This window comes from Ylistrum balloti, unplaced genomic scaffold (genome assembly GCF_031769215.1).
Source record: "Ylistrum balloti isolate Yb309-2 unplaced genomic scaffold, AGI_CSIRO_Ybal_v1 Utg369646, whole genome shotgun sequence".
NCBI classification, from domain to species: domain Eukaryota; kingdom Metazoa; phylum Mollusca; class Bivalvia; order Pectinida; family Pectinidae; genus Ylistrum; species Ylistrum balloti.
This window is the reverse complement of record NW_026781904.1, coordinates 877414-894721: the sequence shown is the minus strand read 5'-3', so window position 1 is coordinate 894721 and position 17308 is coordinate 877414. Positions and strand designations below refer to the sequence as shown.

Here is a 17308-nt window from a genome sequence, read left to right as displayed (position 1 = left end):
AACTTTTCAACACATTGATATAACTTTGACAAACTTTAATTAAAAATTAGTTGTGTCATTTTTAGGTGAAAATAGCACATCATTTCAGTTCACAGCCCCAACGCTGTACAGGTAAACACGGCATCAATGTACGTGTATCGATGAGTCATTAAGACGGACTGCTGTTTATATACAGTAAATAATTACAATGTTTTCTGATAAAAATACATTTGATATCTCCGAAATAAAGGATTTCATATGCAATTAGTGATCCGTAGGTAGTTGCCATAATGACAATTGTTGTACTGTATACGGTTATACAGAACATCTCCTCATTCAAAATTTATTCCATAACCCACTATGATGAAGATGCAGTCAAGTGCACACACCTTTGTATCTATATAGATATGTAGGGAGATATTGAGTAACTCAAGTAAGTGTTTCTATATTGACAAATACATTATATACCATGGCTATTTATATCCCCTCCCATAAACAAAGAGTAATTATTTTCTCACAATATTACCATAATCTGTGCAGCACAGTTCATATAGCAGACGTTTGTCTACGCCATCCCAAAATTGCCCATGTACCAAGTTGCTCATCATCATTGAGTTTACCAGTGTTCTGGACATAGGTACTAATTGCTACACGCCCCAGGGCAGTTAATTTTCACACCTCGGCGACAGGCCATTTTTTATCCCCGATCCTCATCCGTCCTATCAGAAATAAGTTGTCTTTAAGAAGTAGATGGTTTCTTCTCAGAAAAATATTGGCGTATTTTCTCTTGTATGCAGATAACACTGTAATTCTATCTGAATCTGTTTCAGGTTTACAGAATGAACTCCAGATTTTCTCTGTACCAAATATTTACATTGGATCGAAGCATTGCCAAAGTGGAGAAAAATGTTTTTTTTTAAATGCTGTTGTTTCTAATCATTGTTCTTCTTTTCGTTAGTGTAATGTGTTACTTTAAGATATAGTTACGGTAGATGTAAATTCCTTCCCATCCGAATCCTTGATCAAGTGTTTTCAGTTGTTAATCTTCAACCAAATTCAGGGATTTCTTTATCATATGCCAGATTATTTCTTCGTATATTGACTGTAGTAATGTGTGAATTCATATAGGACATAGAGTCAGACGATGAGAAATTAGCCCATGAAAATGATTACTGGGTAAACCTAGATCTCAGTTTGGGGCGTCCTTCGAAATAGCTAACCATTTGCACTGATATAATAAGATGTGATGTTTTTATTCATAAGATATTGTTGAACTGAATTGTAACACTCTGATTTTTTAAATAATCATTGAAAGTGGTCATTTTTTGTTTGTGATTTTTAATGTGGGTATTTATGCTACCACGGATTCAAATTCGAAATAAGTCCGACATGTTATGTACCGTACTGTTACGGACTAGTAGATGTGTAACCTCTAAGTAGGCCACAACAGATACCTGTACAACCATGACTGCACGGGTCTCCGAGTCCAAATCTGATCAAATCACACATCCATGACTGACCCCATTCTAACTGGGCGCTCACGTGCTTACGATTCAATAAGCGCTCAGGGGACGTAACCCATGTTAACACGAAGAAATAAATATTGTCGAAAATGAACCCAATAGCTTCCAAATCTCACCATATTTCAGCCTTTTCGTGAAAATATTGCTACGTAATTTGTTATTTTAAACTTAAATAACTCCCGACAAGTTGGTTTTAATAGTTGCATTGAATTTTAAGTGAAATTGTGTACCCTGTATGCAAATGAGTGTATACCCACACAGACGACTTTATGAAACTATATAAGAAATATCCAAAAGCGCTACAGTCTTCCGAACTACATCGTTTGTATATTAATTCTCACTAATCCCAATAATCTACGCTAACCCAATTCCAGCACATTCTTTACATCACCCCATCACATCCACTCTCATAACTGAACATAATAACACAGTTACCCACATTTAAATCCACTCAAGAACATCATGACTAGCCTTGTCAAATGGTGGCTAGAACCCCATCTACCAATAACAAACCTACACCAGCTAACAAGCTAAACCTATTTTCCAATTTCCTACTTTCCCATACGCTCTCTCCCGCTATCTTCTAAACATCTTGTCCTTCGGAAGGGACGTTAAACGGGGGTCCGATATACAGTGAGTCACGCCGTGCACGTTAAAGAACCTCTGCTGGTTTTCGAAAAAGAGAAGGTTTAAGAAAATTCACAATCTCAATTTCATTACCAAATATATTTTTTATTTTGAAGGAAGGGGTGCGGGAAGAGGGATGAGGCGGTGGGGGTTGGAGTTTTATTATTGCTATCCAGAATATCATCGCACGAAACTGCATATCAAAGTTATTCATCTCGGCATCAGAACTCATTTGAACCCCTATCAAATTCATTCAGACACTCAGATCAAGAACAACAAAAAATCACAAGTTTGTTCCAAAAGATTAATATTCAAAGGCTGTCGCTCACTTCAGTCATAGATGTCTTCATACAGGAAAAACTGCTGAATATCAAGTATCACTTGTCAGAATAAAACGTGATATTAACCGGAATTTTAACGATCAAAAGTTTTTTTTCTGACATCTTACCATGAATGTGAACTTTATGATACCACAGACTGACTTGTTTCTTTCAGAAATTGTTTGTAAGCGAAAATTCAAAACTTTCATACTTTCCCTTCCTTTACAAATAATGTTTTTTATCATTATTTGTGTGACATGCAGCTGCCATTTGATAGTAACCATCATCAACAAACTATGCCAACACCACAACATACATGTCCAGATTGCACCGCTGTGTGTTGTACTCTGATTGCATTGAAGTTAACTATGATGTTGATAAACACGTGTAACATGTATATGTATCTCTGCTACTTCAATCTTTTATAAGATTTGGACGACCAAGGCTCGGTATCATTTTCATTGAGCTAGTGGCCATAATGCTACCATTCAGTGATGAAATGTGTTCGTTTGAAATGCTGTGTTTTATTGGGCGCTATAATAATGGTTATTTTTAAAGCAATTAAGAAGTCGTGAAGCGTGACATGACATTCGAGTATAATTATCATGGCTGCCACAAAAAGCCCTGCTCGGAATATTAAAGGTCATGACCTTATGAAAGGTCACCTCGATATTAACGTTCTGATACTCTAACAGTGTTACATATCTCCAACGTTATATACCCACGAAATAACCATTTACAGTATGATTTCCACATTAGCTAAGACCTTAAACGTCTGTAATGCTATTTTCGATATTCATTTTATCTAGACTTAAAAATATTTCAAATACACTTGATGCAACAATTTTCTTTTCAGTAAGATATTTTGTTTGATTTTGTCCACAATACGAAAAAAATGAAGCGTGCAAGCCTTTCAGGAACCAATGTTTATTTGGACACTTGTCGTGTGCAACAAGGTTCGCAGCGCAGTCGTGTGCTTGAATTCATACAATCATCGCTTTGTTTGAGAGCTTTTCTGATTAGAGGAAGAAAAGTGCCCACATTACGTAGTTATCATGCAGCATGCGTGGACAAGTTGATCACTTTGTGGAACGAGAACTAAAAATAGAACAACTGTTCGAACACTGTTCCCGATCGAGTGCTAGTAAACTTATTTTACTGCAGTACTGCAGGTCATTATGTGACAGTAAAATATTACAGAGAAGAAAAGTGTAAACAGATAAGACCAGTTATATTTATCAGGTTTTATCAAAGGGTGGATGTTAAGTTTACCGACTACAAATGAGCGTTTAATTCTTCAAGTATAAAGATATTCTCGCAAAAGTCGTCAAATATTGAAATTATTTCATTTTTTTCGAGTAGCCTCCCTTTGTCCATTTGTTACTGTCTTACCTTGTTGCGCGAAAACCCGAAATACTCGTTGATAAAAACATCGCTGATTGTATACCTTCCCTTTTATCTATTTATCTCGTCATAATGTTATCAAACACATGACAGCATGAAACATATCATAGAATGGTGTTGGAACACATATTCATATAGGCGGAAGATAACTTTGCTGACGACCTTTACTTCTCATGGTGATAACCAGCCACATCTTCTAGCCTCAAGTTTGATGTTTTCTGTGAACTTAACTTTTACGAAGTATGTGTTCTATGGAATTCTGTTAGATTGGTACCGAAGTTAGTTTTCTATTGTATATTTTTCATGGGAATGTTCATCCCCGATACTCCGGTGGGTTACAATCACTTTCACTCTCTACACTTCTGGAACAGGTCGGGCAAAATTGAGGTTCCATATGCAAAACTTTGTGGACAAGACGAAAAGACTAGTTTGATCCTTGGATGTACATATATATTGTTTTGAGGTTGGTTGTTCCTCCTTTGTAATCTACAAGGACTGTATCAGCCAGTGGCACAGAGAGCGGAAATGGTCGTCACCCCTGAAATACCGAGGGTGGAGGATATTTATCAGCAACATTTAATGATAATATTGTTTCTGTTGACCTCTACCAAGAAGAAGCATACACATGTCCCAGTTTATATTTGTTCGTGTGTACAATTTGATAATTATATGTGGGAGTCGATGTTGGTAAAGTATTTATGCTTAATGTCGACTTTTCAGGCTATATGACCCGAAGTCGTCTTTTCAAGTTGTTGTCAGTCCTTTTTCAATTTCGACTGATATAAAGTTTGGTTACTTTACGTTTTGAGAAAGTTTGGTCAATGGTTTAATGGTGATGAATCAATCAAAAAACAGGAAAACACCGACATGTCGACAGAATCTTTTTTCAAACTCAAATTCGATAAAAATAAATTTAAAAAGATAGATTGAAACGGAGACTCCTGAAAAAGTACAAAGGTAATAAAACTAGATGTTCCGGAAGAATAAGCGCTTTCTGCTCCATCGGCGACACCCGTTTATAAATCCTGGTGAATCAAAATAATATCATGTTCCCAAATGAGAACAAGGGAAAAACAAACAAATCTCAAACAGACAGACGGAACTACCAGGCACACGAACTATGACGATATAAACTTTTTGATATTTCCTTCAGAATAAAGTTTTGTCAAGTTCTACAATGAAAGGCTAACAATTAGATAAGAAGGTGATGCTATGGTAGCTATTCGTTGTATGTTCTTGTGGAGTCCTACAATGGTACTCTGACCATAGCTTTCATATTTGTGAATTTTTATCATAATTGTGACATTTTAACAGAAATTGTCTTTTTTATGGCAAAACAATTTTAGGACAGAAGGTGGTGAATTTCTAAATTAACCTGTAACACTTTGGATAAACCGAAATATATTGTTTCTATGAGAAAACATTCTGCAGGTATCACATACACACTTCTTTGCTATTCTTGGTTCCGAGACAGTTGTACTGTTATCAGTTTGCAGATGAAGGGTCTTTTCAGGAGTCGTTTACAGGAATAGAAGGGTTAAAGCACAACTTTTAAGTCGTGATAGTTGATATTACAGTTAAACAGGCAACGAAAACTGGGTTACCTGTACATTATATTGGCTTTATAGAGGCATGTGTAAATATGTTCTGTAAACGCACGTGCGATAAGCGTGCAGGTTGTGCAGATAGAGAAAATGAAACCAACATAATGGTGCGGTATAGAGTGACCGCCATATTTATTCCTGATGAACATAAATATAATAGTGTGTATAAAATATATATTTCTATTTCAATCAAAATGGATTTCATCTTCAATAAATATCGAGTGGAGTGAACTAATTTTATAGAATGATATCCTTATCAAAGACGTGCACAAACATACACATCCTCACCCACACATACTGTCACAACACACACTCACACACACACACACACACACACACACACACACACACACACACACACACACACACACACACACACACACACACACACACTCCCACCCCACACACACACACACACACACACACACACACACACACACACACACACACACACACACACACACCTGTCACAACACATACCTACACCATCACATCCTCGTTCTCATATCCTGTCACAACACACATATACACTATCACATCCTCACTCTTCTATCCTGTCACAACACACATATACACTATCACAGCCTCACTCTCATATCCTGTCACAACACACATATACACTATCACAGCCTCACTCTCATATCCTGTCACAACACACATATACACTATCATATCCTCACCCTCATATCCTGTCACTACACACATATACACTATCACAGCCTCACTCTCATATCCTGTCACAATACACATACATACATACACCTTCACATCCTTGCCCTCACACGCACACTTTCACCATCACCCCTCACACCCTCACCTTCATACAAGCTTTGCGACATCATAGAGGTTAAAAAAATACCCATTAAGGGAATGCATAAGTTCTTCTCATTATTAAAACTACAAAAACAAAAAAGGAGGTGGAGATGAAAGTCTCATGAGATCGAAGGACAAAAGCTGCCAGATCGCCTTACGTCTACATACATTACAAAGGATTTACCATTTTTTCATAACAGGAATGTAAAACGTTTACGGCCACCGGTTTGTTCTTCCTCAATACTCGAGGTGTTACAATCACTTTCGCTCTCTGCACCCCTGGAACATGTCATGGCATAACTGAAGGTTCCGTGTTCGACATCTTGTGGACAAGAGAAGAAGACTAGTTCGGGGTCAAATAAAGGTATATTGTAGTGACTTTGAAGTTGGTTGTCGCTCCTTTGTAATCTTCAACAAGGGCTTTAACGGTCACCCTAGTCAAAATGCTTCTTGTAACATGTTAAAGAAGTGCTTTTGTTTTTTTAAAAGTCACATAACTATATTGTACACATAATGACAAAGTAATTTGTGTATACATTAACTACTGTCCCATGATAAGGCTTCTAACCAGGTTTGAATTAAAAGAAATTACACTTAAGATTAAAATTTTCATATAAAAATCTTCCATTCATGACGGTAGTACATTTTTGAAATCTAAGTCAATTTGACCCATTTCTGGCCTAGCCCATCAGCCCGTGGGGGTCAGCCGAGGTCAATATGTGTATCTCATTAAATTGTCCTCTTAAACTAATAATTATAACCAGGTTTGAACTATTTCTAATAGAAAATAAAGAAACAATGTCCAAAATTGTGATTTTCCTATATGAACTATAGTCAACTTTATGCCCTCTCCTGGTGGAAATGTGAAACCCAAAATTACAATTTTGGTAGAGCATCTGAAGGCCTTCCCCTCAATGAAGAGTATAATACTTTATTCTACCATACCTGGGACTTGAGAGGATTTTTGAAGTTTCACTGAATTTGATAATTTTTGGTCCTGCACGTATGGTTACAATTTTGGTTCACCTCCAGCCATGGAACTTTATGTAAAATTTCATTGCAATCGGTTCAGGAGTATTCCTGAAAAATCAAAAATGTTAAAAAGTTTAAGTTTACGACGCCGGACAAAAGGGGATCGAAATAGAACGGGCGTATCAGCCTGTGATTGGTTAGTTTTCTCCTGAAACCAATACAAATGCTTCGCTTGTGTCTTCAATTTTGTCATGACATGTTCCAAGGGTGCAGAGAACGAAAGCAATCGTCACCTGGGGAGTATCGAGGAGGCGGTCCGTTGCACATGAACTATAAATTTGAGTGTTTGAAAAGAAATAACTATTACGCTCATAAAATAATCTTGTTCTACGCTGACTTTCAAGGTAAATGGTCAATCCTTCGACAACAATAATATCAGTTTCCATGAAAACGAACAAGCCAATCCTGAGTTTCGTACAATGATCGATATTTCATGAAAACCCATCATGGTAGATTCAACAAGTCGTTACTTTCGTAAAGTTCTTGGGTAACGTTATAAATAGGTTTTAAGGCGTCGACCACTTTCGGTAATGTATTCAAAGCCTTTTCGTAATTCTGTTTACACATAGTATCAATAAGCTGTCGTCTGCTCGGCAGCATGTACATCGCGAAACCAGCCATTTTCTGAATAACCCAGGGATGGTACAGTCCAAGCGTTTCTTTGTATACTTCCGATGCTATGACGGATGTTTTCGCATCATCATCACTTTTCGCAAGTCTGTCCATAAATTCGCTGATGAATCCAAGCGCTCTGTGGAGGCGTAAGAGTGTTCGAGACCCAGATGGAGGAGACCCAGACACCTTTGTTATTCCATTGGTAACTTCGAAGTCAACCATAGACTGAATCGTTTCATAAGCATTTCCATTTTCTGACTTCCGGTGAGTTTTCAGAATTTGGATTTTTGATTCCAATTCACTTGCTACAAATCCGAATAATTTTCCTGACAGTTTGAAAAACCTGAAAAAAAATCAAAAAGGTGTTTAAGACCCATAAAATGTGTAATGTTTCAATACGCCGCCTCTTAAAAAAGGATACAAAACCATGATATAATACAGTGTAATTAAAGGAAACTTTCTGATTAACATAAATCCGTTTCGTATTCTGCGTTGGGAACATATGAAAATGCCACGCTCACTAGTAATCTATAACATATTTTTGTAGTTGCGAGGTATATACCGGGTTGTCTCCCTTTAACGCATTATGTACAAAAGATATTACTACGAACCTTATATAACTTGGTGGTGATGGTTTTAGTGGTGATGGTGTTAGTGGTGGTGGTGATGGTGGTGGTGATGGTGGTGTTAGTGGTGGTGGTAGTGGTGATGGTGATGGTGGTTGTGGTGGTGGTGGTGGTGGTAGTGGTGATTGTTGCTCCGGTTACGAAATGCAGTACGAGTTGATATTAAAATAAATTTATCTTTGTTGAGTTTCGTTTGGGTCGAATATCGTTCAAACCAGTAAGCACGAGAAAATATTGAACCCTACACAAATACAGTGACTACATTTACACAATAAATTCTTTCTAATAATATTCCTATATTTTTTTCATTCGATTATATAGAAGATAAAATCTCCCGTCATGGATCGTCTGGATCAGATCCGGGTGTTAATTACGCAGGCAGCGAACCGAAAACAAGACTGTTGGTGTACATATGTATATAAACACACTAACGTGGACAGGATGTTGTTTATATCTAACACCATCATGTGTCCCGGTTTGACGTTCAAAGTTTGATCATACAGGAAAGTGTATATCTACAATGTGTATCGATATCAATTTTAAGAGCGATTCATTTCCGTGTTCCTCATATTTCATTTTCTCTGTTGCTATCAAAATCGCTGACTGATATGGAGCTACTCATCATATTATATATGATATTATATAAAAGACCTACTTGTTACCAGTTATGTAACACCTATCTTTAGAGGAATGGATTAGTATGAGTCTGTATTTATTCTGTGGAAGAGGTCAAAAGGTCGTTCTTCTTACCCCTGAAATCCTTGTCAGGGCAACAATACATTAAAAGAATCTAGAAGTTTACCGCACACAGTTACAACATTGTCAATTGGTTTTATCCTCCACGATCTATGACTCTATTCGCCGAACCTTACATATCAATTTTACTTATTAGTGATACTAAAGGTTATAAGGAATGTTCTAACACCAAGGTGTTGTCGATTTCTCCAGATCTGTGTCCCAAGTGACTTCCTCGCTCTCTCTAGATCTCATTCCGAAATGACTCCTCCGCTCTCTCAAGATCTCTGTCCCAGGTGACATCCAAGCGCTCTTTTGACCTCTCTTCCAAGTGACTTCTTCGCTCTCTTAAGATCTCTGTCACAAGTGACTTCCCCGCTCTCTCTAGGTTCTCTGTCCCAAGTGACTTCCAAGCTTTCCCTCGATCTCTCTCCCAAGTGACTTCCACGCTCTCCCTCGATCTCTGTGCCAATGTGACTTCCTCGCTCTCTCTCTCTAGATCTCTGTTCCAATGTGACTTCCTCGCTCTCTCTAGATCTCTGTTCCAATGTGACTTCCTCGCTCTCTCTAGATCTCTGTCCCAATGTGACTTCCCTACTCTCTCTAGATCTCTGTCCCAATGTGACTTCCCTACTCTCTCTAGATCTCTGTCCCAATGTGACTTCCTCGCTCTCTCTAGATCTCTGTTCCAATGTGACGTCCTCGCTCTCTCTAGATCTCTGTCCCAATGTGACTTACCTACTCTCTCTAGATCTCTGTCCCAATGTGACTTCCCTACTCTCTCTAGATCTCTGTCCCAATGTGACTTCCTCGCTCTCTCTAGATCTCTGTCCCAATGTGACTTCCCTACTCTCTCTAGATCTCTGTCCCAATGTGACTTCCTCGCTCTCTCTAGATCTCTGTCCCAATGTGACTTCCCTACTCTCTCTAGATCTCTTTCCCTAGATACTTCCCCAATCTCCCTCGATCTCGCTCCAAAGTGACTTTCTCGCTCTCTCTCTCTCTCTTGATGCCTCTCCCAAGTGAATGAGTTTCAGATCACTAATGAACAAGCGGGTTGTTGTTAAGGACCTTTGTTGAGCTACGTGTATGAATGTAACTACAAAACTGGTGTCACCATTAAGTTATTTATATGTATGAATTGTTGGTGTCTTTGTACCGGTTCAAGTCCTCGCCTTCACATTGTATAGTATCGTACATATATTGTACACATTTACCTATCTATTAACCGTATATGAGCGTAAAGACAGGAATAAGTTTGTGAAACGTCAGAGGAATATTTTAACACAGAATTATAAATTTGAATACGAGCAATCCGTATCTTCGGTATTGGGATATCAAGGCCACAGGTTTTTATAGTATTCAACGTATTTACTTCATACCTGTACTGGCATGCCGTGTGTACTAACACACTGGCACGAGACACAACCCTAACCTCGCAGTAAAGTTATGTAAATGTATCACAGGGACTTCGGAAAATATTAGAAAGGTACTTTAACATATTCCGAGGTGTTTATAACTTTTTGGACAGTTTTGGGGGTAGGTCAGTATTCGGTTTAAATCACATCTCTCGACATGGTGTATATGTCTAAAATACATTCGGGACCAATTCATGGGTCCCTGTAAATGTATTTCATTAATCGATTTGGAATTCGTGTCGTGTTTTACCACCATTTTATGAAACCACAGGTATTAAACAGATCCATTTTCTCTGTTGATATGATCAACAAATATATTATTGTACAGCTGTAAAGTTGATACTGCAGCGTTTAAATGAAAACACCAAGGACCATACCTCTAGTCGTGGTTGTACAATCTTTGAGAAATTATACAAAGCGAAATGTAAGTTGATATTAGCAGTCTATGTAAACCGTCTGAATTAAGCTATGAAAGTGAGGGTGTTTTAAAAATAGACTTAAATCTGTGTAAATATCTGTACAAAGTAAGAAAGAACTGGTGTTTTTTTTTCTTAAGACATAATAGCAGTTCATCACAATGTCTAAAGCTCTGAGACGTTTCAATGTATATGTATATTCTTTAGTAGGTACACATGGACTTTATGTGATCAGCTGATCAGTACATGACCGCCTGGCCTGTCTGTATTACAATTCAAAACGTACCTGCATAGTTCCTGGTAGCCTGCCACATAGTAGTCAAGGTTTAAACTATTGTCCGGTAAATTACAGCTGTTGAAAGCGTCCAGAACGACCTCCAAATCAAAATCGTGTTTCACATCCGTCCTGAACTCTGCGGCCATGACTGTGAATGATGTGTTGTTTACCTTCTCGCTAGCGAGTATATGTGTGTATTTTGCTATATTTAGAAACACGTGACCCGCATCGTGTTAGGGGTTATGAAACTTAAAATCAGAGTACAAATGTCGGAGGAACAATCAGTGCTACTGAGAAGAGATAATTATACACCTGATTTTTTTTAACCTTTTCGGTCCAATGGGATCGTGCTGGATATGATAATTTGTACAGTATACGGTGAAGTGCACATACAGGGACCTGTGATTTCATGTGTATATGTAAAACGTTTCTATACGATTTCGAGGACCGGGTCAGCTGGTCATTCATCACTAGGTGAAAATAACAACGATGATGATGATGGTTTATCGTTTCCGTGATTGCCCGTCGCCGGACATTGTCTAGTTGACGTGATTCGATTCTCTGGCGACGTTGAAAATGACACGTCTTCTTTATGGCATTTATAGCCCATAGGAGCCGTCATTTTACCGACACGGTCAAAGATGTTTTTTATATAAACGTCAGGATTGGTCATGATAAATTTCATCTTTTATAAACTTATAAGTTGACATGCTTTGTTGAAAGGGAATTATTTGAAGTTCCTGAAACACTGATTAAATCTTAAACAGACAGTAGGCCTCCGATAACATTACGATGTACTGCTGCTGGCAATCCCATTGGCATATTCCTGAAATGTATTTTAGCGGTGGTCTGCTAGCAAATGACAAAGAAATTGTATAAAGACAAATCGCTGGTTCTCACATCAAAGGAGATTTAGCACAGTTTCGTAGTTTCTGTTGACTTAATGAATATATACTATAGTTTTAAGATGCATTCATTTCTATATTAGAGTTGTCTCCCTTACTATATACGATAATACTTTCCCCTATAGCTATTTCAGTTTCAGAACAAACTATGGTCATATTTAATTAGAAATGGTGGGTGTAATCATAGAACTTCTACAGTGTCCCTTGATTTTCCTGTGTGTACGATAATTTGTTAAGATAGTTTGAATAGTGGAACGCGTCGGAAACGAAAACGTCTTAAATGCAAATGTAAAAGTTTACAGGATTTAAGTTTACAGGATTTCAAAAGAAATTCCATTTCAAGTGAGATTTTTTTAAAACCAGTGTTGGCATTTTTTATCATTGTTTTCTTTATTATAAAATTCAGAGACATTTCAGAAATACTTTTATAATATAATTCAGTAAAGTAACGTTTTACCGTAAATACATGAAGGAAAAATATCAAACTGTTGCTGTAATTTCGTTGTGCGATTCTCAATTCATTATGTAACTTTCGTATCCATATCGATCTATGTCTGTTGCAGCTGATGCAGCTGATACAGCCTCGATACTCCAAGGTTCACGATCACTTTTGCTCTCCTCACCCCTGGAACATGTCTTGGCAAAATTGAACGCACAAGCTATACTCTGATGAGTAGGGTGTAGAGTGGATAGGTGTGACTTATACTCTGATAAGTAGGGTGTAGAGTGGATAGGTGTGACTTATACTCTGATGAGTAGGGTGTATAGGTGTGACTTATACTCTGATGAGTAGGGTGTAGAGTGGATAGGTGTGACTTATACTCTGATGAGTAGGGTGTATAGGTGTGACTTATACTCTGATGAGTAGGGTGTAGAGTGGATAGGTGTGACTTATACTCTGATAAGTAGGGTGTAGAGTGGATAGGTGTGACTTATACTCTGATGAGTAGGGTGTATAGGTGTGACTTATACTCTGATGAGTAGGGTGTAGAGTGGATACGTGTGACTTATACTCTGATGAGTAGGGTGTAGAGTGGATAGGTGTGACTTATACTCTGATGAGTAGGGTGTATAGGTGTGACTTATACTCTGATAAGTAGGGTGTAGAGTGGATAGGTGTGACTTATACTCTGATAAGTAGGGTGTAGAGTGGATAGGTGTGACTTATACTCTGATGAGTAGGGTGTAGAGTGGATAGGTGTGACTTATACTCTGATAAGTAGGGTGTAGAGTGGATAGGTGTGACTTATACTCTGATAAGTAGGGTGTAGAGTGGATAGGTGTGACTTATACTCTGATGAGTAGGGTGTATAGGTGTGACTTATACTCTGATGAGTAGGGTGTAGAGTGGATACGTGTGACTTATACTCTGATGAGTAGGGTGTAGAGTGGATAGGTGTGACTTATACTCTGATGAGTAGGGTGTATAGGTGTGACTTATACTCTGATAAGTAGGGTGTAGAGTGGATAGGTGTGACTTATACTCTGATAAGTAGGGTGTAGAGTGGATAGGTGTGACTTATACTCTGATAAGTAGGGTGTAGAGTGGATAGGTGTGACAAAATTCGGTAAAATAGTTTCCCTGCACTCTTTGATAGTATCAGCCAGTTTAGGGGATTATAGCAAAATTAGAAACAAATACTTTTATAGGGAGTTTCCTTAATTGAGGGGAAATATTGAAGAACTATGTAAATAAAAGCTGTGAAAATGAATTCTAGCTCCGTTACTATAGAAACAACAAGCTAGTTTATGTGTTATCTTTTTTACTATCACCGCCATAGGTACATTGCATTTACCTGAACTACCATCTTTTAAGAATGCATAGTTGATAAAAATGGAAAAAGAATGTTCTCCGAGTTCAGCCAGAACATCCAGGATCATGTTTGTTCATCGATTGGTATTTCGTTCTTGTCGAGAAAGTAATCAACGACCATTTCTTTTTTATAAATGCCTTAAACGGTGCCGAAGCAGATTGTTTTAGCCGATATTTTTTTCGCATATTACAGATATGCCTTCATTTTTTTGCACAATATCGTGGTCTTGCCACTGAAAGTCATACAATCGTCGTATGATTAGAAAATTTAGATTTGCTCTGCCGCGAGGCATGCCAATATACCAGTTAAAGTATGTCATGAGGGAGCCATCGTCAAACCTCCACACACCTTCGTCCATGGTATCGTTGCCTTGAATGTAGGCTCGTTTCACGTTTTTACCTGTAACGACATGATTCCATTAACTCTGATAAAGTTTTGTGTACCCCAATATAGAAAGTATACAATAAAACCTATATAACTTTCATACTCGCTCTGTCATCCTGTGAATTTCAACATGTAACACTTTTGTATATATCACTAGTGTAATATACACTGGGACGTTTCCCATTGGCTGAGTCAGCCAGAAATAGACAATGACGTTACATCATGAACTGAAAATGGCGCAACCAAATGGCTGCTGTTGTGATGTTATTCACTACTATTTTGTTCTTAAAACCTGTCAAAATGTATTTTTTCTGAGTTCTCGATTTAAAATAAAAATAAGAACTCCAAAATACTGCTAAAAATAAAAATTACTAAGACTCATTTCATTATATTGATATTTATGACGACATAGTATTGATAATGATGACGTTATAATACTGATATTTATGACGTAATAATACTGATATAATGACGTAGTAATATTGATATTTATGACGAAGTTATATCAAATTACGGAATCATTCAATTCTTGTCACCCCATATTTTTCTCTTAAAGTAAATCATCCATTTTTTTTCTGTCTGTCACGTTTTATAACATACGTCGTTTATTTACTTCCATAATCGAAAGTAATAAAACAAATATGTATGTTATTCTTGAAAAACCATTAAACTTCTTCTTTCACCCATTGTCTCTATGTTTTTCACACTATTTGTGTAATCAAAGAACATTTTTCGAATACCTAATTAAGCCTTAGAGGAACGCTCGATAGTCTCCCTGAACATAAGCCTTGTAAATATTTATCCTGTGTCGAATCGATTCATTGATATCCAAAGTAAAATACGATGTATTTGCAGTTCAATAATTTATACTGTAAAGAAAAGGCCGAAATGCTTAATCTTTTGTTATTTGTCAGACACGATATTGTTGTGAAGAGGGTCTCTGACACTGGGCCACCGTATGTTGGACAATGTTCCTTTTTTATGTCGATACAACCGCACTTGAAAGTTTTCAAAATTTATCACGTAAATCTTTGTTTTATTTACACATTGTCATCGTTACATCGATTGTGAAGGAACACTTCTGTTTACATATCAATGCTCAGCTGTTTTCATTTTTATGCGAAAACAATTAATGTTCAATTGAAATACTAGAAACAAGCGGATAGATTGTTTGTTACAATGATTAAATACATCTTGTGTAGTAATGTAAATACCTTTTCAGAATCTCGTCATATCGGATATGTCACTTTTTCTTTTATGTAAAACTTTAAAAAAATGTTCAGTTTTAATTACTTTTCCTTGTATACTAAGTAGCAAACAGCAGCCTCGTTACTGAATTAAAGATAAGATGACTGCGATTTTTTCTTCTTCTTTGAAATATCAAGTTTTTAATCAACGGAGAAGTTTTTTTCACAGAAATTTTCTGTTTCGATTCTGTTTTTAATTTATTTATTTTACGCATTTTTCATCTTTGTCAAACAGATCCCATTGAAGAAAAAAAAACTCAGTATTTTTGCAAAGCGTGCGATACTTTATAAAACTTACCAATCAGGTTCTGTACAAGAGATTGTTTCATATAAGAATCTATCTTTACAAGATGGCCGCCACTTTCCGCACAGATGTCGATGCTTTCGTAAACTGTGTAAAATCCCTGGGAAGTGTACCATAAGCATGTGTTAAGTTCCCGTATGTACATCTGGGTGTCAGAGATCGGACAATCAACTGTGGACAGAACAACTCAACCGTTTTAAAAATAGTTCTTAGGGATGTAACAAAAATATTCATTACAATACCGTTCACTATGAATTTGGCGACGTATATTAGGAGATTTAAATAGGAATTTACAAAATTCATGTTGGTAGGGCTCTTTTGTGCCGAGATAAATGTATTTTATCTAATGATTGGTGAAAAATACTATAAAATAAATATATCATGCGAAATCACAAAATATTGGTGTACATATTGATATGTACGAAAGCGTATTCCGGCCACGTTGTTTTATTTTATTTCGAAATTTCGAGATAGCAACTCGAAATTTTGAGTAAGTAACTCGAAATTTCGAGTTAGTAATCCGAAATTTTGAGATGTTAACCCGAAATTTCGAGATAGCAACGTGAAATTTTGAGATAGCAACTCGAAATTTAGAGATAGCAACTCGAAATTTCGAGTTAGTAATCCGAAATTTTGAGATATTAACCCGAAATTTCGAGATAGCAACGCGAAATTTTGAGATAGCAACTCGAAATTTAGAGATAGCAAATCGAAATTTCGAGTTAGTAATCCGAAATTTTGAGTTTGTAAGTCGAACCTGAAATTTCGAGATAACAACTCGAAATTTCTACTTACGAACTCAAAATGTCGGACTACTAACTCGAAATTTCGAGTTGCCTTCTCGAAATTTCTGGTTAATATCCCAAAATTTCGAATTAAAATAAAACAAAACGTGGCCGGAATACGCTTCCGTAGATATGCTTTTATCTAGAGAAAGAAAAGCAGTGTGTTGCTGACTTGTTATACACCCGACTAAATAAACAACAATAAATGAAATTGTTCCAAAAAGGGTCACGTAAAGGAGCATTAGGAGTAAATTGGAATTCAGCTCCGGGCAACACACTGCCAAGTTTCGTCTCAGCTTCCGACAGTTTCCTATCCATCTACTTCCAAATCGATTAAAATTCGACGAAACCAAAGAATTAAGCTAACCAGCTCTAGCTCTAGGGATTATTGGCAATATAAAAGTGGAATCAGTGCTACTACAGCTAAATCGAGACTAAATCCTACTTCGTCATGACCTTTTTCGCCCAATTTTGTTTGAC

The 17308-nt window shown here is 37.1% G+C and overlaps 1 protein-coding gene across 1 annotated transcript; it reads right to left on the bottom strand.

Annotated features, from left to right (window-relative positions):
• Window positions 1–5926: 5926 nt before the first annotated feature.
• On the bottom strand, window positions 5927–11535 carry LOC132555550 (ceramide-1-phosphate transfer protein-like). Its single transcript, XM_060219903.1, has 2 exons — window positions 11399–11535; window positions 5927–8260 (listed from the first exon to the last, which is right to left on the bottom strand). Exons 1-2 carry the CDS (start codon window positions 11533–11535, stop codon window positions 7747–7749), a joined length of 651 nt encoding a protein of 216 aa, XP_060075886.1. The 3' UTR covers window positions 5927–7746.
• Window positions 11536–17308: the final 5773 nt, after the last annotated feature.